General features: G+C 37.0%; 1 protein-coding gene across 1 annotated transcript in view; it reads right to left on the minus strand.

Moving 5' to 3' along the window:
* Positions 1-3,530: 3,530 nt before the first annotated feature.
* The window catches only part of si:dkey-19a16.12 (uncharacterized), a 76,498-nt gene continuing 53,145 nt past the window's right edge, over positions 3,531-26,883 (minus strand). Inside the window, exons 2-5 of the mRNA XM_028821721.2 lie at positions 21,903-22,223; positions 16,809-17,120; positions 9,138-9,164; positions 3,531-6,552 (exon numbers count right to left, since the gene is read on the minus strand). Of these exons, the coding sequence (XP_028677554.1) occupies positions 6,482-6,552; positions 9,138-9,164; positions 16,809-17,120; positions 21,903-22,223 (731 nt within the window). The 3' untranslated portion in view covers positions 3,531-6,481. The remainder of the gene's footprint in view (positions 6,553-9,137; positions 9,165-16,808; positions 17,121-21,902; positions 22,224-26,883) is intronic.

The raw sequence follows: 26,883 nt of genomic DNA on the forward strand, positions 1-26,883 counted from the left end.
TTTGCAGTTAGTGCAGAATGCAGCTGCTAGAATCCTTACCAGGAAAAGAAAATCCGAACACATTTCTCCAGTTTTGATGTCATTACACTGGTTACCTGTGTCATTCAGAATTGACTTTAAAATTCTGCTTATGGTTTATAAAGCTTTAAATAATCTCGCCCCGTCTTATATATCGGAATGTCTGACACCTTATATTCCAAATCGCAACCTCAGATCCTCAACTGAGTGTCTCCTTAGAATTCCAAGAGCAAAACTTAAAAGAAGTGGTGAGGCGGCCTTCTGCTGTTATGCACCTAAAATCTGGAATAGCCTGCCAGTAGGAATTCGCCAGGCTAATACAGTGGAGCACTTTAAAAAACTACTGAAAACACATTACTTTAACATGGCCTTCTCATAACTTCACTGTAATTTAATCCTGACACTCTGTATATCCAATTCATTATAATAACTATTCATTCAAAATTTGTACTAACCCCTACTCTCTCTTCTGTTTCCTTTTCCGGTGTCCTATTGGTGGTGGCTTGTGCCACCACCATCTACCCAAAGCACCATGATGTTCCAACAATGATGGATGGATTAAAAGCCAGAAGTCTGTATAACCATCAGCATCAAGTGACTCCGTGAGAACCCTAACTACAAAGAGGACTATTTCATTTATGTTAGGTAGAATGCCCAAAGGGGACTGGGCGGTCTCGTGGCCTGGAACCCCTACAGATTTTATTTTTTTCTCCAGCCTTCTGGAGTTTTTTTTTGTTTTTTCTGTCCACCCTGGCCATCGGACCTTACTCCTTTTTATGTTAACTAAGGTTGTCTTATTTTAATTTCTTATTTGTCTTTTATTCTTCTTTTCTTCATTATGTAAAGCACTTTGAGCTACTTTTTGTATGAAAATGTGCTATATAAATAAATGTTGTTGTTGTTGTTGTACACATTGTACTCTACTTTAAAGCCTTTTGCAGCTATGGAAACTATACGGGTGGCAGCCCCAAACCTTCATTGTGTGTCCGGCTGTTTCTTTCACACTATTATATAATGCCTTTCATATCTATCTACCTATTAAATGCAGTCCACAGCAAACAGGTCCCAATATGTGATACAGTTACAGTTATCCCAATGCAGAAGCAGAAAAAAAATCAGTAAATCCAGTAAATCCAAAAAGAAATACAGAAATACTTCCAAGGCAAAAAGACTCCCAACTAACACAATAATGTCCTAATCTGAGCCTTCTCTACTGTGATCTAAAATGCCAGAGGGAAGGCTCAGGAGTGGTGATGTCAAGGTGGTCCACCTAAAAAAAATCAAGGAATGAAATAGCAGGACATAACAGAGATAACATACAAATATGAAAAAATGTTATTACAAAACTTACAAAATTATTACTACAAAATTTATTATGACAACCAATTATAAAATACACCTAAATACAGACTATTCCATAACAGCGGGACCCAATCTTTCATTGGAATTGTTTGCCTTCAAGGGCAGACAAATGGCTGGGACCACTAGGGTGCTCCAGCCACTCAAAACACTCAAGCACACCAGACACAGGCACAAGTGTTACGCAGCACATGTTTATTTTTTCATAGGAAACGTTACCAAAGTTCCCCACACCTGCAGCTGTACACAATCCACAATATTCACACCACATGCATTTTCTTTGACTTTTTCTTTCCGCCTCCATTTCTTCTTCACGTAAGCATTGTCCTCCTCCTCCCGACTCTGGCTCGCTGAATGAAGGCAGGTGGTTCCTTATATTCAGAATCATGGGAGTAATCCTGGGAGTGTTGCATAATTGTGGCCGGGAGCACTTCCAGGTAAGGCGGGAGCCCTATAAAAAAGGGCTCAGCAGATCCTGCAGCACCCCCTGGTATCGCCCCCCAGAACCCAACAGGGATGAGCCAACAAATACCAATTCCAATATAGCAATATGGGAATCTGAGGTGCCATTGCACTGCAGGGGAGCTGCCAAATAGCAGCTCGGGGGAGATAGCACCCTTCATAAGCCATCTCCCCCGTCCTTCCATTATGGAGACATCCCAGCCATGTAATGGCACTGGCCACTATCCATCACATAGTATAAAAAGAACTGAGGATGCCAACAACCATCAATGATTAAATTATTTACTATAGCAATTTACATTTGATACATACTCTATATAGACCTTTGTTATAAAGTCAGATGATGGAACCACATTGCCCCATTGTGGGTATGTCCAAGAATAGGCGCTGCAGTGAACTGTCATCATGCCTAGTGCTGATTAATGTCCAGACACAATGATAGTGCTGTCAGGACAGGCTTTGTCTCCATAGCAATGAGTTTTTATAGCCACTGTATAACAAATATGCAGAATATATAGGATACATATATTTGTTTTTAAATAGTACTAATTATACAAGCTACTGGTAATGTAGTAAATATTTGCTATGTCGGTTTATGTAAAAGTAAATTAAACTCAAGTAGATGTAAATGAAAATTTTTAGAAACTGTTCAGCATTTAATAATAGATAATTACTATTTTATTTTTAAAATTTAGTATTGAGTATGTAATCATCAATGCTCACATATTGTTTCAAATGCTAAGTAATTATGACACTTCACATGCATTTACTTCCTTTTTTATATTCTTAATCAAGTGACTTGTCATATCACACTCACAAAGATGACAGATTGAATTAGATACTGCATATGGTGTGCTTTTGTCGGAAATGAGTACATGTTTCTTATGAAGGATGTGGTTTGTGCTCTTCCCTTGGTGGGCTAGTGTTTAATGTTATCAGTTGAGTTTTTTTGTCAGCAACAGAAACTATTACCCCTCCACTCAATGCATATAGCTGTGCTGGTTGGTTCATTTTAAGACTGACAAGGAATAAGAAAATGGAAAGAATTTATACATTAAAAAACATACAAAATTAGTGACCATTGTGTACAGCAAGTTACTTTACTCACTTTTACCCAAGTGAGCACAAGGAAGACTTGTAAAAATGTTTGGAGGGTTGAGAACAATCTAACCTGGATCATTCTTTGGATGTACATGCACTTAAATAGGAAAAACACTTATTCATCATTTATCTATTTAACTGAAATCTAATTTGTAATTTTAGGTATAACACAATTTGTGGGGGCAATGTTCTATCCATAGTGTACTTTTTTTCTAACACTCCAATGACATTGCTTACTTGCCATTATTGATTTAAAGTATACATTCTTGCTTCACTACATCTGTAAACCTTTGTTTAGACTAATTTATCCTACCTTTATGAATGGGGAATCAGGGAGCAGTAAAGTGAGACTAAAAAACTATTTGGCTTAAACTGATAAAATTCATGATAAACATTTCATTTACTTTAATTTAATTCTCATAGTCATGGCCTCTTCAGCATCTTATTCCATCCAGTATCTGCTTGTTAAAAATTAAAAAAAATAATAATTTTCTTGAGTTTACAACTTTAAGAGGAAGTTTTTTTTTTGTGGTTACAATTCTTAGTTTATTCTAAGAGAGCATAAAGAAAACAGACAAGCATTTGGACAATTAAATTTAACACAGAAAATATTTTAATTTAGGATAAATAGAGGAGACTAGCATGAAATTCACCAGAACCTGTTTACTAATTCCACAATATAGAATAATCAGGAAAGTCAGCACAAATAAGTACACTGTAAATAATTATTTAGTTTAGAAAAAACAATCTGTTAACAGAAAAACATATAATTCCACTAATATCTTTATATATAATACGCTACCGTGGCTATTTGTTTGTCTATCCAGGATTTTAAATCACCTGTAGCTCACAGACCTATTGACTTGAAATTTGGTACACATATACTATGTGATGTCTACTATCCGCTTTCGGGGTGACAGTTGACCTCCAAGGTTATTCTTCTTTTTATTTAATTTTATTGTAGAATCAACTCTCGGCAGTGGCCAGCAGGGCGGCCTTGCAGCGCATGTGTACGAGTTCCGTTCTCATTCCCTAACACCTTCGCAGTCACTTCCCCTACCTTTTCATATCTTAAATCATTATTGAGGCAGATTGAAGACTTAAGTGCCAGCTTAAGTAAAAAAATTAAAGAAAATGTACTAAATAATTGCAACACAAACACTGACTTAATCAGTTTTAAGTAAATGCATGCAAAAAGCACAATTGCCAAATAATAATTAAATGCAATGTGGATCAAGTAATAGTTAAATAAATCTACTATGTATCTACCCATTGTATTTTATTATTAGTTGTCAATTGTGTTTTTTGCATGCATTATAAGTGGAATTATGTATTTTTCTGTTAATAGACTGTTTTTTCTATACTAAATAATTAGTTTGTGTTTTACAATTTATAATTGTTCAGTATACTTAATTTATGTTAGATGGACTTAATCAAATTTGTATTCAACAGTGATATGTAAGTATCAGATGATAAGATGTATCTAGGCTTTCAAAGACTTTCTCAACATAAAACCTTAGTTTTGCCTTTTCTAAATTTAGCTGTTGAATTAACATCACAATCAGCTCACTCCGATTTCTTTAGTGCAAGTAAGCAAGAAAGGGAAATGCCTCCGATGTCTTTTATATGTACCAGGCTTAACATGATGTACTGTAACTCAAAAGTGTATCTTTATAAGTTAAAAAGTGCCCTAGCACATCTGTCTGTCTGCAGTGTCACACTTATCGAAATACCTTATGATGTCCTAGAAATGGCCCGTTTTCTGGAAGTTTGCAGGAAACTACAGTACAAATAATTTAGATGAGTCTATCATTTTTAAACTTATGGTGATAAATACATTTCCTTTTGCAACTGCCAAATAACACAGTACTTTTTGTGGCCTCTGCCCAGGAGTTTCATCTAACCTTGAGCTGTGGTTCACTGTATTTTTAAGGTAATATCTAGCTAATATCTATACTGATTCTAGCTGATTGCAGAATTCTGCAGCTACCACCCATGACAAACCAACTCAGGATCCCAGATTAGGACCCAAGTGTAGCCATGCAACGGGTGACACCTCACACTGGTTCCATTCCATCTGAACTAGTCCAGTGCTGAGGTGTCACCCGTTGCATGGCTGCAATCAGGTCCTTATCTGGGATCCTGAGTTGGTTTGTAATGTGGTGGGTGCGGCAATGCATCCCCCTAACTTCTCTCTCTCTTCAAATAAGATAAATAAAAGTAACATTCTAGTTAAGCAAATACTCATGTGAATATAATGTATACATTAAATGTCTAATATTGGCTCTTATAACAAATAATAACAGTTTGGTGTGAATAAATATATTTTGTGACAGAAATGTTTCTTTTTGTGTTCTATGAAAACAGAAACAAAAACAGTGATCAATAAACATGTATTGTTCTTCAGAAAACTATCTTGAGTGAGATGTCAAGGAGCCATTTTAATAACTCATGGAACCTTTTTAGCAGAAGCTTTAAAATCACATAGCAGTTCATTTTTGTGCACAACACTACTGTCTTCTTGACAGCATGTACTGTACAATCAAATCATTTGTTAAAAAAAAAAACTGTTTAAGGGTTACATGAAAAAATGCAGCATATACTAAACTCTGAACATTTTTTAACTTTCATGTGTTATTGTAAATATCATTAACAATGAGCAAAAATGACATATTGGAAGGGCACATATTACCGTGAAATGCTTTTAAAACTAGATTAAGGGTTGCATCTCCTAAAAGCACCATAATGCTAAGAACATTAGAAACTACCATTTAATGGATGAGTTTCGTATTTTTTAAATTAAAATTATTTCTTTACAATCATTTTATATATTATTTTTCTACATGAAATTGCATTCTGAATGATAAGCAAAAATATGGTCAGCACAGCAAAATCAAACGTATCAACAATCATTGCTTCGGGATACATTTTTAGTGACTGGACAGCAACATTAAATGTGAAGGTTTATACTTTTGCCTCAAATAAGCAGAAAAGGAATAAATGCATTAATGAGCAGATATTGACAGCACCAGTCTGTAAAAAACAGGTCTCCCCTACAAGTACACTTAACTATCAACTAGCACATCATGAAAAGAAAAATATTCATCCATCCATCCATCCATTGTCCAGCCCACTATATCCTAACTACAGGGTCACGGGGGTCTGCTGGAGCCAATCCCAGCCAACACAGGGCGCAAGGCAGGAAACAAACCCTGGGCAGGGCGCCAGTCCACAACAAGAAAAATATTCAAGTGGAGTTAAATTATTTTAGAACATATTTTTTAAACAAACTATTCCAACATTATATTACAAAATACCAGTCATTTTGAATTATTATTTACTGAATTAGGTTTTGTTCTATTTAAGACCTTTACAGCAGAATGAAAATAAACACCAAATTTAAGCTTTAATAAAAAAATTATTATAGATCTTATTAAGGAATTATTAAAGATCATTAATACATTTCCAAATCACAAGGACATATATAATAAAGTTACAATGATTGTTTGCATTGGAATAAACTGAGGTCTGGTATTCTAAACTATATACAGTACATGCAGCTCAATACTGTGAAAAGCAGAGAAATGTATCCAGCAAAGCAGCCTCGTTCACCTACATAAAGAGATAAAAAATAAGGAAAGAATTTGAGCATGGATTAAAAAAGGAAAACAATATTCAAAGAAAATTATGAGTAAATGTAACTGAAATGAATAAGTCCATAAATGACGCAGATTGCTAATATATTATTGGCATATTATAATCAAATTTAGCAATCATACAGTGACACGACAGATGTAGCGCCCAAATATATTTACATCTTCTTCTAATAATTTATGAAATTATCATTACACATTAGATGTCTATTATTCATATAGGAAGTGAGTGCAATATCTGTACCTGACATCATTCTACATTTTATTATTATTATGTAGTGTCTGAGCATACCAAATCATCAGATCTGTTTTCTTAATTCCTGATGATACTTTATACTGTGGTGATGTAACATTAAAAACATCATTGTCATTGAAAATATGCCATATAACCAATATACCTTTACTTTAGGTAAAGTGGGATTTAAATGTATGTGTCAAAAACAACTTCTCATAAGAACCAATTATTTAGGTTGGCATTGGTACAAAATACTTAGATAATATATTTAACATCTACACAAGATCTGAAGGTCTTGGAAGCACAGTTTTCAACCATATTGAACATACAGATTTCAATATAAATAGTATTCTGTAAGCAAATAAATGTTTTTATGCTCCCATGTCACCTGGAATAACTTGTTTTGCATTAAAATTAACAATGAAACTTTGTTTTTCTTTACAGTGCTTTAAACTTGGTGAGGTGGGCTGCACAGTAACAAAGTAGTGTGTGCTGTTGTATTGTATTTCTGGGGTGGAAATGATAGATTGACCATCTGGCTCGAGGATTACTTGCGTTCTGTTTTGTGTATTGTATTTACACCATTTTCTGACACCCATTGCACACCCAACCTAACTGGAAGGGCGTCTCTCTCTGAATAGCCTTTCCTAAGATTTCTTCCATTTTTTCCCCGAAAAAAACAGTCACTCTCTTTATTCTTCCTGTTTTCCTCCACTTATTCCAGGGGAGTGCTTTCCAGCTCCTCTCCTGACTCCCACTCTCTTTTAAATCCGGAATACTTCTGGTGCTTAATTGGTTGTCTCCAGGAAGCACTTCTGGGTCAAGTAGTTCTACAGTGGTCCTTGCATCTTTACTATTCAACAGATTTTCCTGGCGGCCCTCCACAGAATCTGATGGGGCAGGTCTATGGGACTACAACTTTCATACTGCCCTGCAGGTCTCCATAATGGGGCTTGCCAGACAGGGTGCCTTCACCCAGTGAACAGGGAGATGCTCAGCCCATAGCAGGCAGTCGCCCACTGTGCTGTCCTTCCCTGTTCCCAAATCCATCCCAGGTGTCGCTCAATGGTTGATAGGACGCCAGACATGTCATAGCTGCTCTAACATCCTTCCACATCTTGGTCCTGGCATGTAAAGGAAATATTGTTATTCCCTCCCTGACCTTCCATTATCAAGACCTCCTGTCCACGAGTGGGGTCCAAACCCGCTGGGGCACCAGGTTGTCCCCCACGCTGGCCACAGTGAATTAATGAACAGATATTGTTGGTTTCAATTAATGTTAATCAATTTCTACTTTGTTCTCTGTTTATTTTAACCAATGTTTATTTATATGTAATAATTCTTTATTTAGTAATTAGCATAATCTATGCTTGAATTTTACCTGATACAAAATTTAACTGAATTGTCATCCACAGCACTTTTCAACATGTATATACAGCAAATGATTTACTGTGCACCACTTTGTGTGTGTTCATTTATTCTATTAACAATTATAAGTATGGAGGTGAACAACTGATTCAGAGTCAGTTATTACTAAAATATAAAAATATAAAAGTTGATGTCAGAATACTTTCAAGTAGATCTTAAGGCTTTGCAGTTGTTTTTACTTGTACTGTGCAAGAATGATATACCAGTACTCGTGACAAGATGCGAATTACTTAACTGTTCTTTCTGGGCTGCAGAATATGATCTACAATATGTGGCAAGACTGTAAGGGGGCCAAAGTGTTTTCAATGTAAGCTAGCAGACAATAAAAAACAAGGCTCGATAGAAGTATTTACAGTAGAATGATGAGTTAAAAATGTAAAGGAGACATTGGCAATTAAACTAAATTCTTCACAAAATATTGGGCAAGAGAGATGGGAGCTAGATATGTGTAAATGATGCACAAGAGTTAAAACAAACATACAGAATATTTATGCAGACAAAAAACACAATGTGGAATATGTTTAAAGTTTAAATTTGTGCTTTTGTCACCGAAACCTTTCTTACAATCACATTGTTTTTTCTGAGTTTCAGTACAATAAAAATCATCATATTTGATACATTAGGATATCAGTCTTATGTGTACTTACTTCATAATACAGTATAATGATTTTTTAACATACTTTCCATTAACTTTATTTTACAAAATTATTCAGATTACTTTGTAGAAATATAACTAGAAATTATTTTACATTCTAATTTAAATGTCATTGTAAGTATGGATGTTCATTATAATTTAACAAACTGTATACAGCTAAACTAATAATTTTAATCGACAAAGTATTCTATTTTTTAGATGTTAAAGCAAGAAAATTTTGACTCACCTGATCCTATATTAGATAAACCATCACCTGTATAAGAAATAAAAAGCATTTTAATTATTGTGATTTAATTGAACAGATTCTCATTAAAAATTTTCTTTTGGTATGCCAATTTACTGAAGTTTAGTCTGACATTGGACCTTTGGAATCTGAAGTTAAAGCATTTTGTAATTTAACAAACTTTATTTAAAAAAAAAACATATAAAATGCTGTGAAAATGTATTTGCCTTCTTCCTTGATTCTCTCTTTTTTCAAAAACCAGAACAGTACAATTGCATGCTACTAAATCAAACAAATAATAATCACATAACAGATAAATCCATTTACTTTAAAACCAATCCAGAGAAAAAATAAAACAAGTTTAACCCCCATCTAAGGGATTAGAGAGAAAAAGGAAGGACACAAGCAAAAAAAATCTAGCATTTTAAATATAATGGAAAAAAATAGAATAAAAAGCCAATTGGCCTCACATGCCTTCTCCATTATGATATTATTCAATTCTTCCAATGTTTAAAAATTTTTGGACATATCCTTTTAAAGAGAATTATATTTTTTTAAATTTAAGTTAATCTACAATGTTGCTTATCCATTGAGTTTTAGAAGTGGGTTGGAATTTTTCCATTTCAACAAAATAAATTTACATGCTAATTGTGTGCTATAGGATATTACAATCGATTTCTCCCAAAGAAGTTTAATTTCATCCTGGAGTACATCAAATATCTCTATTAATGGATTAGGATTGATTGTTACACAAAGGTTATTCGAGATGTATTTTATGTAAATATTTTTGACCAAAGTGATGTTAATTTATTGCATTCCAAAAGCATATTTCAAAGAATCTACCCTTCAATGAAATTTGGGAATGGTGGGAGTGGGATCTTTCATTTAGCTTTTGTGTTCATAATGAAGATGTTGTGATTTAAAAGTAAGATGTTCAGCTCATCTTGTTGTCAAAAGGTTAAATTCTGATTGAGGCCTGTCTTGTTATATGGTTGTGAGACATGGACGCTATCCAGTGACCTTAGGCGAAGACTGCACTCCTTTGGTACTGTGTCTCTCTGGAAAATCTTTGGGTACTGTTGGTTTGACTTTGTGTCGAATAAGCGGTTGCTCATGGAGTCCTGAATGAGGCACATTATCTGCATTGTGAGGAAGCATCAGTTACAGTAGTTACGGCCATGTGGCGCGTTTTCCCGAAAGTAATCCAGCTCCTAGGATCCTCATTGTTGGGGACCCGAGTGGCCTGACTGTGGCAGATAGAGGGTTATTTCCGGAGAGTGGGACTGGAACGTGTGTCTGCCTGGGGGGTTGCCAACTGGGATCCCAGGATGTTTCGTTGTGTGGTGCGTGTGGCAATGCACTGTACCAGTGCATGCTCCCCAACTTGACTTGATAGTCAGTTTTTTCTAATGGAGTAGCTCATAGGATATCTGGCATATTCATGATTTGTTCTGGAAATCTCTGTAATGAGTTCTGCCACCTTGCTAGTCTCCAGTTTACTTTTATGGGAGAGATACAATATAATTTGTCTTCTTGAAGCTACCATCAGAGTGTTCCTGCATACACTTGGTCTCTAAAAATTATTGATTTGTTTGGAGATGAATTCTATAAAGCCCATCTGTTAATAGCACAGATTTAAGGAATTAGTCACAAGTTGAGTATATAGGGCATAAAAATGTAATCTTCAAAATAAGAGTAGCATGCATAGATGACAATAGCACCATACATACAAGATTTGATGGAGCGCAGGAAATTATTATCAATGAAAAAATAATCAGTGCTCGCGTAACTGTGATGTACTGATGAGAACAACAAATACTCTCTTGAATGTGGATATAAAAATCTCTTTGGGTCTTTGAAATTATGAACCATAATAAATTATGTAACTGTTTTTGCAGTTTTTGATGTTATAATGGCTGTAGTCAAGAAACCTATGCAAGTCTAGATTTAAAATTTAAATATAATCTCTAGCATTTATAATTTTATGAGTGCTTATATTAGGAATTAATGCAAATACATTTTTCATAAATATTCTGTCATCCAAGTTAGGTTCATATATGTTAATCACAATTGTTTTAGATTTTCATAAGTTCCCCACCACCTTGACATAGCACAGATACTAAGTTTGAACTACACACGGGATTGTTTTATGGCTTAAAATTCTCACACCTCTGGTTTTCTTATTTTAGCTGAAATGAGTCCAATCTCTTTTCAGTCGAAACTAGTCCTTACTTGAGTTCTAGCTCTCTGACGTTTCAAGAGACAGGGAATGCATAAATCAAGAAACAAGCAGTGGAGAAGTAAAGATTAAATTGAGATCTCAGAAGTTAGGAAACCTCAAATCTTTATAATAGTACAGTCTAGGTACAATAAATAAGGAGTAAGAAATTAAGATGCCTCCTTTTTAAGAAAAAAGTGTCTTTAGTTAGTTGAGAATTAGTTTAACAAGACATGGGACTGGTTTCATGAATGCCTTTCACCAGTGAGAAGAGACTTAAACTAGTGAAAAGAACATGCAAAACTCTAGCTGGCATTCTCGAAAAGGGTAATACTCACAAATGTTTGTGAAAATTGGTGTGTGATGTCACCCACTCAGGAGGTGGTGAGACGTTAACACGATTGAATCAATACTGTTCTCATCGTGTCTGCAGATGGAAATCTGCAATTTGATTTCTTGCCATCTGCTTAAGATATCAAAATATTCCTCAACATAGACAAGGACACGGCACAAAAATGAAAGAAAGGAAAATAATTATTTCATATATTGTAACAACTGGACAGACAGATTAAGTTTTATGGGACTTCCTGAGAGAAATGGTGTATCTGCCACATGAGACCACTACTGAATATATCAGATAAGGCAGCTGACCTGCCAAGAGAAACAGGCCAATCACAGACTTGAGATGCAAAGAGGACAGCTCGTAGTTGCAGGGTATGTTTCTCCCTATAAGAGTCATAAAAAATGGAGGATGGACCTGTGCTGTAGTGTTGCGTTTTTTTTGCCCAATTGGGCTACTTTTAATTATTGACTGTAAAGAAAATGGGCTTTCCCAAGATGCATTTTTTGGGCTACTTATTTAAAAATAACGTTATTTTGGGCTATTTTTCAGCCCCTCTCCAATATGTTTTTGTATATGTTTCTTTACCATTGTAAAATCTCCGAGGGGGGCCATACTGTGATAGTATATACCAATTCAATAACTCTGAATAAAATTGGGTTTTAACAACCACTAAAACAACAACATTTATTTATATAACACGTTTTCATACAAATGACATAGCTCAAAGTGCTTTACAAAATGAAGAAAGAAACACAAATATATAAAAATAAGATTAGGCAATGCCAAGTAACAAAGAATAAAGCAAGGTTTGATGGGCAGGGAGGACAGAAAAAACAACAAAAAAAACTACAGAGGGCTGGAGAACAAAACAAAATCTGCACTGGTTCTGAGGCCATAAGACCAACCAGCTCCCACTGGACAATGTATTTAACGGTATGTATCTAACGCTCTTCCTCTCACATTAGTTTCTAGTGTGTCATTTTGTCTATTTCATCCATTGGGTTACTGTTTTGGGTAAATCTGCTATTTTTAAGCTGTCCTTGGGCTATATTTTTTAGGAACCTGGCAACCCTGTCATGGTTAATTTTCCTAACTGAACACCTTAGTGCATGGCATGGTGCACATGGCATGTTCCAGGGCCATGACATGGAAAAGAATTCAGTGTACAGCCCAGCTGTAGCAGAGTGTATACAGCATGTTAAAGGGCCTGTGTCATCAGGATGGTTTCAATTTGTAAAGCACTGCAGTAGCAGAGCATTTACAGCAACACCGGACAACAACTAAGGTGTCCCCCTCAGCCACTAACAGTGGGCGTAGTTAAGTAGAGTAGTTCCAGTTTCACAAGAAATTCATTACAGTATCATTTTTCATGTGCTGTGTTTACTATATTTGCCCTTCATCCTGGTGCACGTGCCTTACTTTATTAGACTTAATAGTTAGTTGCTAAAATATATTTTCTAAGTAAGTAAGGAGGAAATTTTAAAACATTTGGTCAAAAAAGGACATTTACATTCCAGCCTTCTGTTAAAAGGTATAGCAGATGGCAGTGCACCCTACCCCATTCTTTTTACAATATTTTGAAAAAGACTAAGAATGAGTGCTTCTTCAGTAAACTGCTCAGTTACCAGTGCTTGCAATGCTATGATAGACAAATCATCATAGTGTAGAATAATATTTTATAGATAAACTGTTAATTGAATTAGTTGATTAATGTAGTGAGTATACGTTTGCAAGTTTAATATTTGAATGTCTGTCATGTTTTAAGTTTGCAGCTAGATTTAACATAAGTTTGGCGCTTTCTATTGTATTCTAGCTGTGTGAGGGATGCGGGAGAATATGGAAAATAAAGAGCTTTTTGGGCTGTAAGTTGAACTTGTGGCTGCAATTATAAACAGCTGATAGGACCTTCTGCTCACATCTGTTTTCTTTGCCTTTAACTTGAATCAAACAAATGCAACGTTTCTACTCTAGCATATAGCATAGTCCTCCATGAAAGAAGGATTTCATAACAAGCGAAATGGTGAAAAAAAACATTTTAAGTGTTATATGGGTCAACTCTTAAATGAACACTGTAAGAGTTATTTTAACACTAGCATTTTTACTGTGTGCAATTTCGGGGTTTTCAAATACAGTATTGATAGTCTGACTGACGACACACGTATTGGGATTAAATCTCTCACTGACGAACCTGGATTCTGTGTTTGTAGAAAATAATTCCTTCTGTGTGAGGGACTGATGACCTGTCCAGGAATTGTTCCTACCTTGCGCCTGATGCTTGGTGAGATTTTCCAGTAACCCTGTACTGGATAAACGGTATAGAAACTGAATTAATGTCCTTCTCTAAATGTTCAAATCATATGAGAGTTGAAGGTTGTTGGAAGGTGGTCAGGAGCTGCACAAGATGCACAACTTTGCATCAGTCAGGTGGGGGCCTACAATATTCTGTGAAAGTATGTGTTTGTAATCCAATAGTCTGTCATTTTTTTTCCTTGATACCAACTAATCAGTATGCCATAATGACTAATCTGCATTATTTTTCCCACTAGCACCGTCAACAATTTGATGAACAAACATTTATTTTCTTCTTTTCTTTTTGTGCTGTTAAGAGCTGCATCTACATTTTAAAAAAATACTGGTTCTTTAATGACTTTGTATGTTTTTTTAGTGGGTTGTGTGGTTCCTCATAGAACCAATGCTTGACAAAGCACCATTTTATTCTGCTATTTTGTTTGTTGCATACGAAGTTGGTTCTTTCTTCCTTACACGCAAAAAGTAAAATACACAATGGGAGTCTGAAAATTGAAAGCACACATTATGAAAAGGATTTAGGAGTCATAGTGGACTAGCCATTGGTTTTTCACAAATCTGTTACTATCTTTTCATGGCTATTTACTGTATGGAACCTGTGTTGAATCTAAATGAACTAAAGTTCTTTGTGGAACCTTCAGGTGGAAGGGACTCTGGCGCCTTCATTTTTAAGAGTGTATAGACTGGACTTGAATTTTTGTGTGCATTTGATGTGTACTTTGTTAACTATTGTGGCACCCGGACAGGGCTCATGCCCGGCCGGGACGCCCAGGAAGACAGGAGGAGGGCTCATTCCTCCTCCAGACCACGAGGGGGCGTCCGCCCTGGTTGTATTGGGGGCCACGGGTACAGGGCTTGGAAGCTCTACCCTGTATGGGCCCGTGGCTACCGCCAGGGGGTGCCCCGATGCCTTGTAGACCCTGGACCCCAGCGCTTCCGCCACAACCGGAAGTGCTGGGGGGAAGAAAAGAGGGGACACCCAGAGTGCTTCCGGGTACGCAGCCGACACTTCCACCGGTACTCCCCAGTGTGGCGGAAGTGTCAGCTGCATACCCAGAAGCACTCTGGGTGTGTATAAAAGGGGCCGCCTCCCTTCAGACGGAGACAAGAATCAGGTGGAAGGTAGATGATGGTGGGAGGAAGGCAAGGAGGCGGCCTGAAGAGAGAGAAGGCATTGTTGTGTGACCAGGTCTTTGGGGTTTGTAAACATAAGGACTTTGTAAATAAACGTGTGTTGGGTGACATGAGCGTGTGCCTGTCTGTGTCCGGGCCAGCCACCACACTATAATTTCCTTAAAATCATATTTTGAATGCCGTCATCATTTTATACTTTAATTTTCATTGTTTCTTATTGGATCCCTGTTTTAAACTGCTGCTTTCACTGAAACAGTGGAACGACCACCTCTCTTAAAGGGAAGTTTTTTTTTTGAGCTGTGATTTTCTTTCACTAGTGAGAGATTCCTGCTTCTCACCAATCTTCTCGTAAGCCCTCGAGAAACAGATGGTGTATATATACATCCAAACACACAATAGCCCTTACGTGTATTATTAATGTTTGCCTTCACTATCTATTAATTAATGCCTACATTTACACTTAAGTAAAATATATAATATTTGAACAACAAGTAATAGATATATTCTCATTATTCTATCATATACTATATAAGGAGGGTATTTTTCAGAAAAGAGACAATGTGCCCATTGTTTTGCACACAATTTTAGCACAATTTGTGGTTTATAAACAGCCCAGTTGTAGGAAAAATTTAGAAACATCTATTCATACAGTACATGTGGATGAACTGTGGATGAACTAATAATGGTTGTACATTTGGATTTAAAATCATTCTTCACACCTTTTCTTATAAAATATGGTCTCTAGGAGGAAGTAGCCTTTAAAGTACATTTAGTGGGAGTAGTTACATTGTGATCTGAGATTTGACACTTACTATCACGCCTAATTAATCTGCTTCTGAAATAGAAACATTTTGCTGCAGGTTAATGGTTCAATGGTGCTTTAAGGTAAAACTATCCAGTAAATAAGAAATAGTTATAATTCATTTATTCATTTTCTGAAGTCCATCCATCAATTTTCCAATGCGCTGAATCCGAACACAGGGTCACGGGGGTCTGCTGGAGCCAATCCCAGCCAACACAGGACAGGAACCAATCCCAGGCAGGGTGCCAACCCACCACAGGACACACACCAAGCACCAATTTAGAATCGCCAATCCACCTAACCAGCATGTCTTTGGACTGTGGGAGGAAACCCATGCAGACACGGGGAGAACATGCAAACTCCACGCAAGGAGGACACGGGAAACGAACCCAGGTCCCCAGGTCTCCCAACTGCGAGGCAGCAGTGCTACCCACTGCACCACCGTGCCGCCCTTTTCTGAAGTCACTTTTGATTAAATAATCTGGGGTACGGGTTCAGAAAAAAGGTGGCCTTAGGCTGTGGTGTGTGCCCAATTTAGAAATAATATTTGTCTAGCAAATTTGTGTTAGGTTCCTCTAACTCTGCATTTGTGCATTATGATAAGTTCATTCCCACTATAATTTAGGCACAACTTCATGAGTCAATAGCAAAAAAGATCTTAGAATGAGTTTTAAAAAAGTTATGATCTCTGTTAATCATTCCTAGTTTTTTCACCCTGATGGATAGTTTTGCATCACTGTACATAAACATATATAGTACACTTAACCATTTTATAAGTTTAAATAAAATATATTACATTGTATACATACAGAAATAGAATAGAATCTAAAATACTGTATGTTAGGAAATTGATAAAATTATTACACTTACCCTTTACTGTTAATTTAAAGGTATCCACTAAAATGTATTCTTTCTTTTGGTTTAAATAGGTTGCTTCATAAATTCCACTGTCAGACTCTGTCACCTTTTCAATTGTAAGTGTGTATCTATCGGGGTCCAGTTTCATCCTGTCTTCCATATGAGCAGGAAGTGTACGTCCATCGCTGTAGGCAGTCACAATTGTGGATGGTGAATCTTTTTTATAATATTTCCAGTAAAACTCGGAATGATCACTTGGTTTGCCTCCATTCAATATAAACTGTGTTGTGTTGCTGCCATTTATCTCAATATGATTAGAAGGTTCTGCGTAGTTAAAGAAAAAAACACAATTTAAATCATCATTAGCCTCAATAAATGTCTTTCATGGACATGCTTCAGAGTTATGTTATCAAAATAGATAGATAGATAGATAGATAGATAGATAGATAGATAGATAGATAGATAGATAGATAGATAGATAGATAGATAGATAGATAGATAGATAGATAGATAGATAGATAGATAGATAGATAGATAGATAGATACTTTATTAATCCCAATGGGAAATTCACATTCTTCAGCAGCAGCATACTGATACAATAAATAATATTAAATTAAAGAATGATAATAATGCAGGTGAAAAACAGACAATAACTATGTATAATGTTGAATGTTAACGTTTACCCCCCCCGGGTGGAATTAAAGAGTCGCATAGTTTGGGGGAGAAACGATCTCCTCAATCTGTCAGTGGAGCAGGACAGTGACAGCAGTCTGTCGCTGAAGCTGCTCCTCTGTCTGGAGATGACACTGTTTAGTGGATGCAGTGGATTCTCTATAATTGATAGGAGCCTGCTGAGCGCCCTTCTCTCTGCCACAGATGTTAAACTGTCCAGCTCCATGCCAACAATAGAGCTTGCCTTCCTCACCAGTTTGTCCAGGCGTGAGGCGTCTTTCCTCTTACTGCTGCCTCCCCAGCACACCACTGCGTAGAAGAGGGCGCTCACCACAACTGTCTGATAGAACATCTGTAGCATCTTATTGCAGATGTTGAAGGACGCCAGCCTTCTAAGGTAGTATAACCGGCTCTGTCCTTTCTTACACAGAGTATCAGTATTGGCAGTCCAGTCTAATTTATCATCCAGCTGCACTCCCTTTTATTTATAGGTCTGCACCATCTGCACACAGTCACCTTTGATGATCACTGGGTCTATGAGGGGTCTGGGCCTCCTAAAATCCACCACCAGCTCTTTGGTTTTGCTGGTGTTCAGGTGTAGGTGGTTTGAGTCGCACCATTTAACAAAGTCATTGATTATGCAACTCATTATCACTAAGTATTGTTTGTTTTTTTTTACCCACTCTACAATAGTATCAATTTGCCGTAAGGGAAATAAGTTAAGTTTGAATATGCTTGCTGAGGTACTGTAGGTGTAACTCTTCTGCCTGAATTATCTTCAAATGCTCTTGCATTACTAAATTTAAACTGAGTCCTTAATTCAACCTTCCCTAGAAATTTTCCATTTCCACCCTCAAACAGCCTCTCCGAATGGCCATAACAACCCAGACTGCATCCTGACAATTAATTAATAACTGTACTTCAAATTCACAAGACCTATTTCCAGTAGTTCACTTATTTTTTGTTTTCAACCTCACCAATAGGTTGTGGCAGCTATTTATGTTTCCAATATGTTCAGTGGACATTTTATGCCATTTTGAATGAATTGATAAATTTCTCCAATTATTGTAGCCATCTGTACTTAACTGAATGCTCTTATCACTGTTTCCAAATAGCTAGCAACAAAAACACACTTCACAATTTTCCCCCACTGTATAATATACATGATTTGCTTATCTTCTCTCAGTTTTTAATCTGTATGTAATAGTCACTCCTTGTAAATTCACACCCCTCATTACTCTTTTGAAATATTCTATGCTTCATTTGAACTGGCCCTTTTCCTCACTATTGAGTAGTGCTTTGTCTGACAATGGTCTTGGCCAAAGCTGGATCATCTTTTATTGTAATAGTGTCATGTTGGACAGAGATTATAGTGGATTTAAAAATGTTCAAACCCATTCACATTTTGCAAACTATGCTATGTTGTAGATTTAATTTTAAATAGATACATTTGTTATTTTTGTCAATTAGTCTACACTTAATAAACCATAATGGCAAAGTGAAAACATGTTTTCAGAAATATTTGCAATTTTATTAAAAATCAAAGACTGAAACTTCTCATTCATAGAAGTATTCAGAGTCTTAAATTCAGTACTTGGTAGAAGACCCTTTGGCAGTAATTACAGTTTTGAGTCTTCTTGGTATGTCTCTACAAGCATTGAACATCTGGATTTATGCAATTTATTCCATTCTTTCTGGCAGATACTTTAAGCTCCATTAGACTGGATGGGAAGCATCTATTAACTGTCATCAGGCCTCCCCTCAGATGTTTTATGGCATTTAAGTCTAAGCTTTGGCTGGGATACTCAAGAACATGATTGAGGCTATTGTCGCTCTGAAAGGTGAACTACTGCCCCACTTTGAGGTTGAGTGAAAGTTTAAACAGATTTTCTTCAAAGAACACGCAGTGTTTCACTGCATTTATCCTTCAGAGAAGCCTCCCTGTCCTTGCCTTCTGACAAGCACCCTAATAGCTTGATGCTGCCATCACCATACTTCACCATAGGAATGTTATTAGGTAGTGCCTCATCTTCATCAGGCATAGTGCTTGGAGTTCTGCCCAAAGAGCTGAATTTTTGTCTCATCAGACCAGAATATATTTTTCTCCTTGGCAAACTCCAGGCAGCCTGCCAGAGGACTTCTGAAGTTCTATTAAAGTAACTATTGGGTTCTTGGTCACCTCATTGACCAAGGCCCTTCTTACACTGTTCCTGTGACAGTGTGGGTCCCACGCTACTGGTTCCCTCTGGGAGCTTCTGCAACCCACATTGCCTGTACTGTATCCTAGGGATAAGATGAGTAAATGAGAATGCTTATGCCAAGCAAGGGGAAAGTGCAAAAATGCAGACGTGCTTTTATTAAATAGCAACCAAAACAGCAGTGTTCAAATACTGCAATACATTCAAATGTTCAATAAATAAATAATCCAACAAAATGTCCATGTGATAGTGGAGGTTAAAATCCAAATAAATAAATCCATTAAAATGGAGTTTAAAACATGCAGGAGTCTTCTTGCCAAAAAAAATATTACAGTCCCCAGTGTTTCCCTTTAAACTTGACATCTCTCCTTTTTCTTGTGCCGGCTCTTTCTTATAGGTGTCTGTGAGCGCAGCATCTCAGTCGTGTACCGCATAAAGCTGATGACGCAATTTGAGACAGACCGCCCCTCACATGAAGGTGCGTCTCTCCCCAACTGCTGCACCAAACCCCGAAGGTGTGTGAACATGCATACCCAGAGAGAGCGGGCCAATTGATTATTTATTTATTTATTACAAATGGCCAGCTCTTTCTGAGCCACAGACCCACTATACCACAGTTCCAAACATCTTTCATTTCACAATTATTGAGGCTATTGTGCTCTTAGGAACATTCAAAGCTTTAGAAATGCTTTTATCCCCTTGCCCTGATCTCTGTCTTGCCACAATTTGATTGCGAAAGTCTACAGGGTGTTCCTTGGACTTTATGGCTTGGTTTTTGTCCTGACATTCTATATGCAGGTACACGTGTGCCTTTCTAAATGATGTCCAATCAATTCAGTTTGCCACAGGTGGACTCCATTCAAGCTCTGGACACATCTCAACAAGAACTAAAGAGAATAGGATGCACCTGAGCACAATTTCAAGTGCCACGGCGAAGTGTCTGAATGCTGCTAGGAATGAGAGATTTCGATTTTTGATGTATAATAAATTTGCAGACCTTTCTAAAAACATGTTTTCACTTTGTCATTATAGATTATTAAATGCAGATTGAGGGACAAAAATATGTGTCACTTCGGCATCTCTGTCAAAATCAGCATCATCATTGTCACAATCATTACATATATGGCAAGAGGTGAACTATTATCACTAGCATCAGAAGTGCAAGATGTGGTGGGTGTTTGAAACTCCCGGAGCAGGAAGGACATTATCTGGTTTCTTATTATTCTCCTTGGCTGTTGCATTTATTGCAAAGTGGCTACCAGCTGCTAATAGTAGATAGCATCAGCAGTTGGTTTGTTCAAGGAAAAAGCAGTTACTTTCTGGAGTTTGGCAACAAACATCTGTATTTCTTCCTGTTTTTATCATTTTTCTGTTCGTCTTAGGAAATTATGTTTCATTTTCTATTTATCATATTGTGTGCTGTACTGTACTATGTACTAGACCTGAAAGTCACACTTTTACACTATAAGCTTTATCCCTTAATTGTGTTGTAAGTTTACAGTTTCAGGCTGTGTTGCAGTAACATGGAATATAGTCTGTTATAGCCTGGACAGAAATGGCACATTGATGGAATGCTACTGATAATAATTGCTATACCAACAATTTTGGTATGTTTGAAAATTTGGCATACATTTAAATAAAAATCAATATATAGATGCAATTTTTGATGTGGCCCCAGATTAATTTGGTCCTACATTAACATAAATAACCATTCCATCCTGCTTTGCTTCTGTTCTGAATGATAAGTGATGTATTTATGATGTTTTACTATATCTTACAATTCTGGAAATTAGTGAAGTCCTGTAATAAGACCAATACAACTGGAACACAGAAGATGACAATCCAAGTTGAGTAAGAAAAGTGAAATGGAAAAACAGGCTAAAACTATCTACAAAATGCTGAAAGATCATTCTGAGGATAAGCTGATGACAGAACACAGTAGCACATACAAGCAAAATAAAAAACAGAAAGCATTATAGGCAGAATAATCTGTAATGTTTAAGAAAAGAGATCCTAGGAAGCATTCTGAAGACTAGACTAAAATATTTTATAGCTCTATTTCAACAGCTTACACTTTGTCTGAAAAACTCATCTAAAATAATATACGTTATATTATATTTTTACAGTTTTAGTTTTTCATATGATTTTTTAATACTGATTAAACTGATGCTGTCCTTGAAATAGCTAACTGAAAGTAAAGGTATGAAGGCTTTATAAATAACGTAAAACACTTACCATAAACTTTAAGTTCAATGACATCTTTATATTCTTCTCTTTGTTTAAACCCAATCATACATGTGTATTTTCTGCTGTCTTCTATTGTCAGATCTTTAATCTTTAGTGATCCATTATTCATAGAGAGACTGAGTCTGCCCCTATATTCTGGAATCCAGTCTGTCCTAGTATTAGTAGAAATATACGTAGCGATTACTGTGAAATTTGTAAAAATTGACCACCGTATAGTTAAAATTTCTAAATCAGCTGATATGCTTGTTGGTAAAATAACTGTAGTTCCCTTTGGCTGATAAATGTTCTTTTCAGATACAGCAAAATATCCTGGAAAAGAAGAAAAATATAAAAATAGTGAGAATGTCAAAATAGTAAAAAAGTGAGTCAATTTACCTAGTAAAATTATACGTTGAGTTCATTGCAAACATGAAGCTAAATGAGGTCAAGAGGATATGAGTGAAGGATTTTGAAGTTCAATTCAATTCAGTTAATTTTTGTATAGCAATTCTTTTCTGAGTGCAGGTGCAAAGCACAAGTTCTCAAGTAAAATACAAATGCAAACTTTACAAATTACTAATTACATAATGAGTACACATAAAGGCACAGACTTGTTTAAACAGATATAAACCAAGTAGTCTGAAACTAATTAACATAAAAGGAACCCAGCAATATTAATTATATTTTTTAACTATAGCTAGTTGACAATGGAGGAGAGATTGCATGGCGAATCATGTGTTTGTTGTTTTCCTCCTCAGCCAGAATAAAGACCCCAACAAGGCCCCACATTCCTGCCCACTTCTTCCATTCTCTAAACAATAAAACAGCTACATCTACGAAGATGGCTGTTGGAAGACATAACATTTGTAATATAATTGCATGCGCCCATGGAATGTGAGTGCATGTGTATTTAGGCATGTGTGAGAATTGTACACGCTTTATGGTGGCTGCGCTTTTGAGACAGTAAAATAAGAGCATTCTAGCAAGTGAGAACCTGTGTACTTCATAGATACAACAGTGGGATCAGTTCTTGACCAGAGTGGCTGAAAGACACATTAGTGTTATCCAGAAGGGATATTTATCACCAGCTAGAGAATCTTTATCACTTTGCCTAACAGCAGTGCACATGGTGCTCCATCTGAACCGTCAGAACTGTCAAAGACTCATTTTTATCTTTTTACAATATTTTATACTTTATGGTCAAGAAAATACTATGCAACCCAGCTGTCACCCAGCCTACTTCATAAGAACACAAGATGAGATCATTTTATCTACACTCCACCCGCTAAACAAAATTGCATTAAATTAGTCAGAAAATTGTAATGGACTCAATTTTATTGGATAATATTATTAAAACAGAATTTTGATGTGCCTTTTAAAAGGTGAGTTGGATAATGTTTTCTTTTTTCTTTATCAGCCTGTCTGCTTTTTAATCCAGGCTGAAGGCTCAGTACTTTAGTCTAGCATATACTGATTAGAGCTGCTGATGAGCAGTGCATACAGCATCTCTGTTTGTTAGCCATTTGTAGAGAAAAGCCAAGCAAAATGACACCTTTTATTGGCTAACTAGTTCTAGTTAGCCAATAAAAGGTGTCATTTTGCTTGGCTTTTCTCTACATTCATAATGGCTAACACGGTACAACACCCTAGTACTTTAGCCATTTGTACAAAACTATACATACAGTAATACTGTACAATCATTATTAACTGTTATCAACCCTCCTCTGTTCTGTTTCTGTTTAAGGTACACTGCCTTGGCATTCGGTGCCACTTCTCTACTAACAAGATGTTTCTCGGCTTCTGAGATACTGGAAGCCTTGAAACCATTGGAAGTAAACTTTCTTTCATTAAATTGGATGGCTCAGTACAGACTCTACTGTAGAATGCTTAGGAAGGTGTGCCTGCCCAGTTCCCTGAGGTCTCCAGGACTTTGTGTCTGACTTTATCATGTGGATTTATCTGCTCTAACTGAGCGCACTCCATGGATTCTGAGGACTGGAGTTTTTGTTGTTATCTCCTCCATTGTCAACTGACCATAGTTTAACAATGAATAAATAAATTGACTGATTCATTTGTTAGTTTTGAATCACTTTGTTTCCTTATTAAACAAATCTGTGCATTTACGTGTACTGATTTATTAATCAGTAATTTGTCAAATTAAGTGAGGTAGTTGAAAGGGTGCTCCAAAATATCTTGTGGTTTGTGTACATGTGATTAAACAGGTTGGTGAACCATTGGAGGATGTCTGTGTTTGCAGCACTGAACTTTTTACTATTGAAACTTGCTTGTTCTGTTTCTTAGTAAGGAACACTTTAATGCCATGACACTTGGGTGAGGCGTTCAACTGCTTCAAGGACAGGATTCAGCTCTGAACCGGTGAGAAGACTCCATTATAGCATAAAGGGAAAGCATACCAAATGTTTCATTTTTCCTGTAGCCTGGAATAATTGTGAATTACACAGACGGGTTGGATCTTTTAGAAAATACACAGGAAAAAGGATATATTTTAAAAAAGGGACTGGGGTCTGTTTACTGTGGTGTAAAAAAGAGGTGCATGTCTGTTTAACATACTATATATGTATATACATCATATGTATGACTTGGTTATTTTCATTCAATTCAATTCAAGCACTTTATTGTCATTGTGTAACACAACGAAATTACTTTTTGTGACAGCCCCAAGGTGCATTTAAAGAAAAGTCAAATAATTCCAAATATGTCATATACAGTTTTAAGTGATAAAGTAAATAGAGCAAATTATGATTGCTCAAAGTACAGCAGCATAAATTGTTATTGTACCTGTTAATGAATAGTACATTACATATTCTATATTGTATTGCATTAGTATATTGCACATTACCAATATACTGTAGCTTATTGCACATGTTCAATTAAAAATGGTCTCAGACTGAGGAGATTCAGAGTTCAGAAAGTTTATGGCAGATGGTAAAAAGCTCTTTTTTAGTCTGTTTGTGTGTACACGGATTGACCTAAAGCGTCTTCCTGACGGGAGGAGCTCAAACAAAGAATTTCCAGGGTGAGTTTTGTCCTTGAGAATGTTTTTGGCCCTTCTCACACAGCAAGTCTTATACGAGAGTTCGAGTGATGGCAGTTCAGTCCCAATAATGGCCTCTGCTGTTTTTACGACCCACTGCAGGGCTTCTTTAGCAGCCTTGGTGCAGCTGTTGTACCAGACCATCATGCAGTTAGTTAAAATGCTCTCTATAGTGCATCTATAGAAATTAACCAGCAGCTTCTGGGGGAGGTCAGCTCTCCTTAGCTTCCTGAGAAAATAGAGGCGTTGTTGTGCTTTGCCTATTATAGCCAAGCTGTTGTCAGCCCAGGACAGGTCCTCTGAGATGGTGACTCCTAGAAACTTAAAGCAGTAAACTCTCTCCACTGCATCTGCATTGATTGTTATCGGACTGTGATTGGTCTTTTTAGTGGTCCTAAAGTCCAGAATAACCTCTTTGGTCTTTTTGATATTTAAGACCAGGTTGTTGGTGTTGCACCATTCTGTCAGATTCTGAACATCTTCCCTATATGCAGCTTCACTGTTGTCTGTTACAAGTCCAATGACAGTCGTATCATCCGCAAATTTAACAATAATGTTTGATTGGTGGATGGGTTTGCCCATCCTGGCAGACTGGGGGCGGTTGGTGAGAAAATCCAGTAACCAGTTGCATATGGACGGAGCAAGTCCTAGTGCATAGAGTTTTTGGATCAGCTGGTTAGGTATGATGGTATTAAATGCAGAGCTGTAGTCAATGAAGAGCATCCTAACATAGGTGTTGGGCTTTTCCAGGTGCGGGAGGGCAGCATGTAGAGCCACACAGATGGCGTCCTCAGTTGATCTGTTTGACCGATAGGCAAACTGGTGTTGGTCTAGATCAGCTGGGATGGAGGCTTTGATGTGGGTGATTACCAGTCGTTCAAAGCACTTTGCGATTACAGGGGTGAGAGCGACTGGTCGATAGTCATTAAGACAGGTTATACTCGATGTTTTGGGAACAGGTACAATGGTTGTGGATTTCAGGCACAAGGGGACTACACCTGAGGAGAGAGAGAGGTTGAATAGGTGTGTAAATACCTCCGCTAATTGGTCAGTGCAGGCCTGAAGTACACGTCCTTGCACATTATCAGGACTTGCTGCCTTCCTTGTATTGATGTTTTCGAGTGTCAGCCGCACTTCATGTGTGTGTACGACCACAGGCTGTGAGTCTCCGGTCAGCTCAAAGCTGACTTAAGGCTGGTTATTGTCCTTGTCAAACCGTGCAAAGAATCTGTTAAGTTCCACTGCTAGGTTGGCATTGTTATTGGCCAGTGTGTCTTGTACATCATTTTTCTTTTTGTAATCCATGATTTATCTGATGCCTTGCCACATCCGCTGTGAGTTTGAGTTACTGTCAAAGTCCTCCTCAATCCGTTGTTTGTACATTAGTTTAGCAGACTTGATGCCCTTCTTGAGGTTAGCTCTGGCAGCGCTATAGGCTGAGGTTTCTCCTAATTTAAAGGCTTTGTCCCTTTCCCTGAGCAGCTGTTTGACTTCACTGTTCATCCATGGTTTCTCATTTGGGTAGACCTTAATCCTTTTGTTGACAGTGACATTGTCCACACAGTAATTAATATATGACAGCACAGATGAAGTATATGTCTCTAAGTCTGTCTGATGAAAAAAATATATTCCAGTCTGTTTGTTCAAAGCAGTCCTGGAGTTGTCAAATGGCCGTTTCAGGCCAAACTTTAACAGTCTGGCTAATTGGATTAGTACTGCTGATAAGGGCTTTGTGCGCTGGAACAAGAAACAAAGAGAGATGATCAGACTTGCCGAGGTGGGGGCGTGGAATGACCTTATAGGCGTCTTTAATGTTTGTATAGACGTGGTCTAAGGTGTTTTCCCCTTTGGTTGTACAATGTACATGCTGATAAAATCTGGGGAATACGTCCTTAAGATTCGCTTGATTAAAATCCCCAGCAATGATAAAAACTG

This window comes from Erpetoichthys calabaricus, chromosome 16 (genome assembly GCF_900747795.2).
Source record: "Erpetoichthys calabaricus chromosome 16, fErpCal1.3, whole genome shotgun sequence".
NCBI classification, from domain to species: Eukaryota; Metazoa; Chordata; class Cladistia; order Polypteriformes; family Polypteridae; genus Erpetoichthys; species Erpetoichthys calabaricus.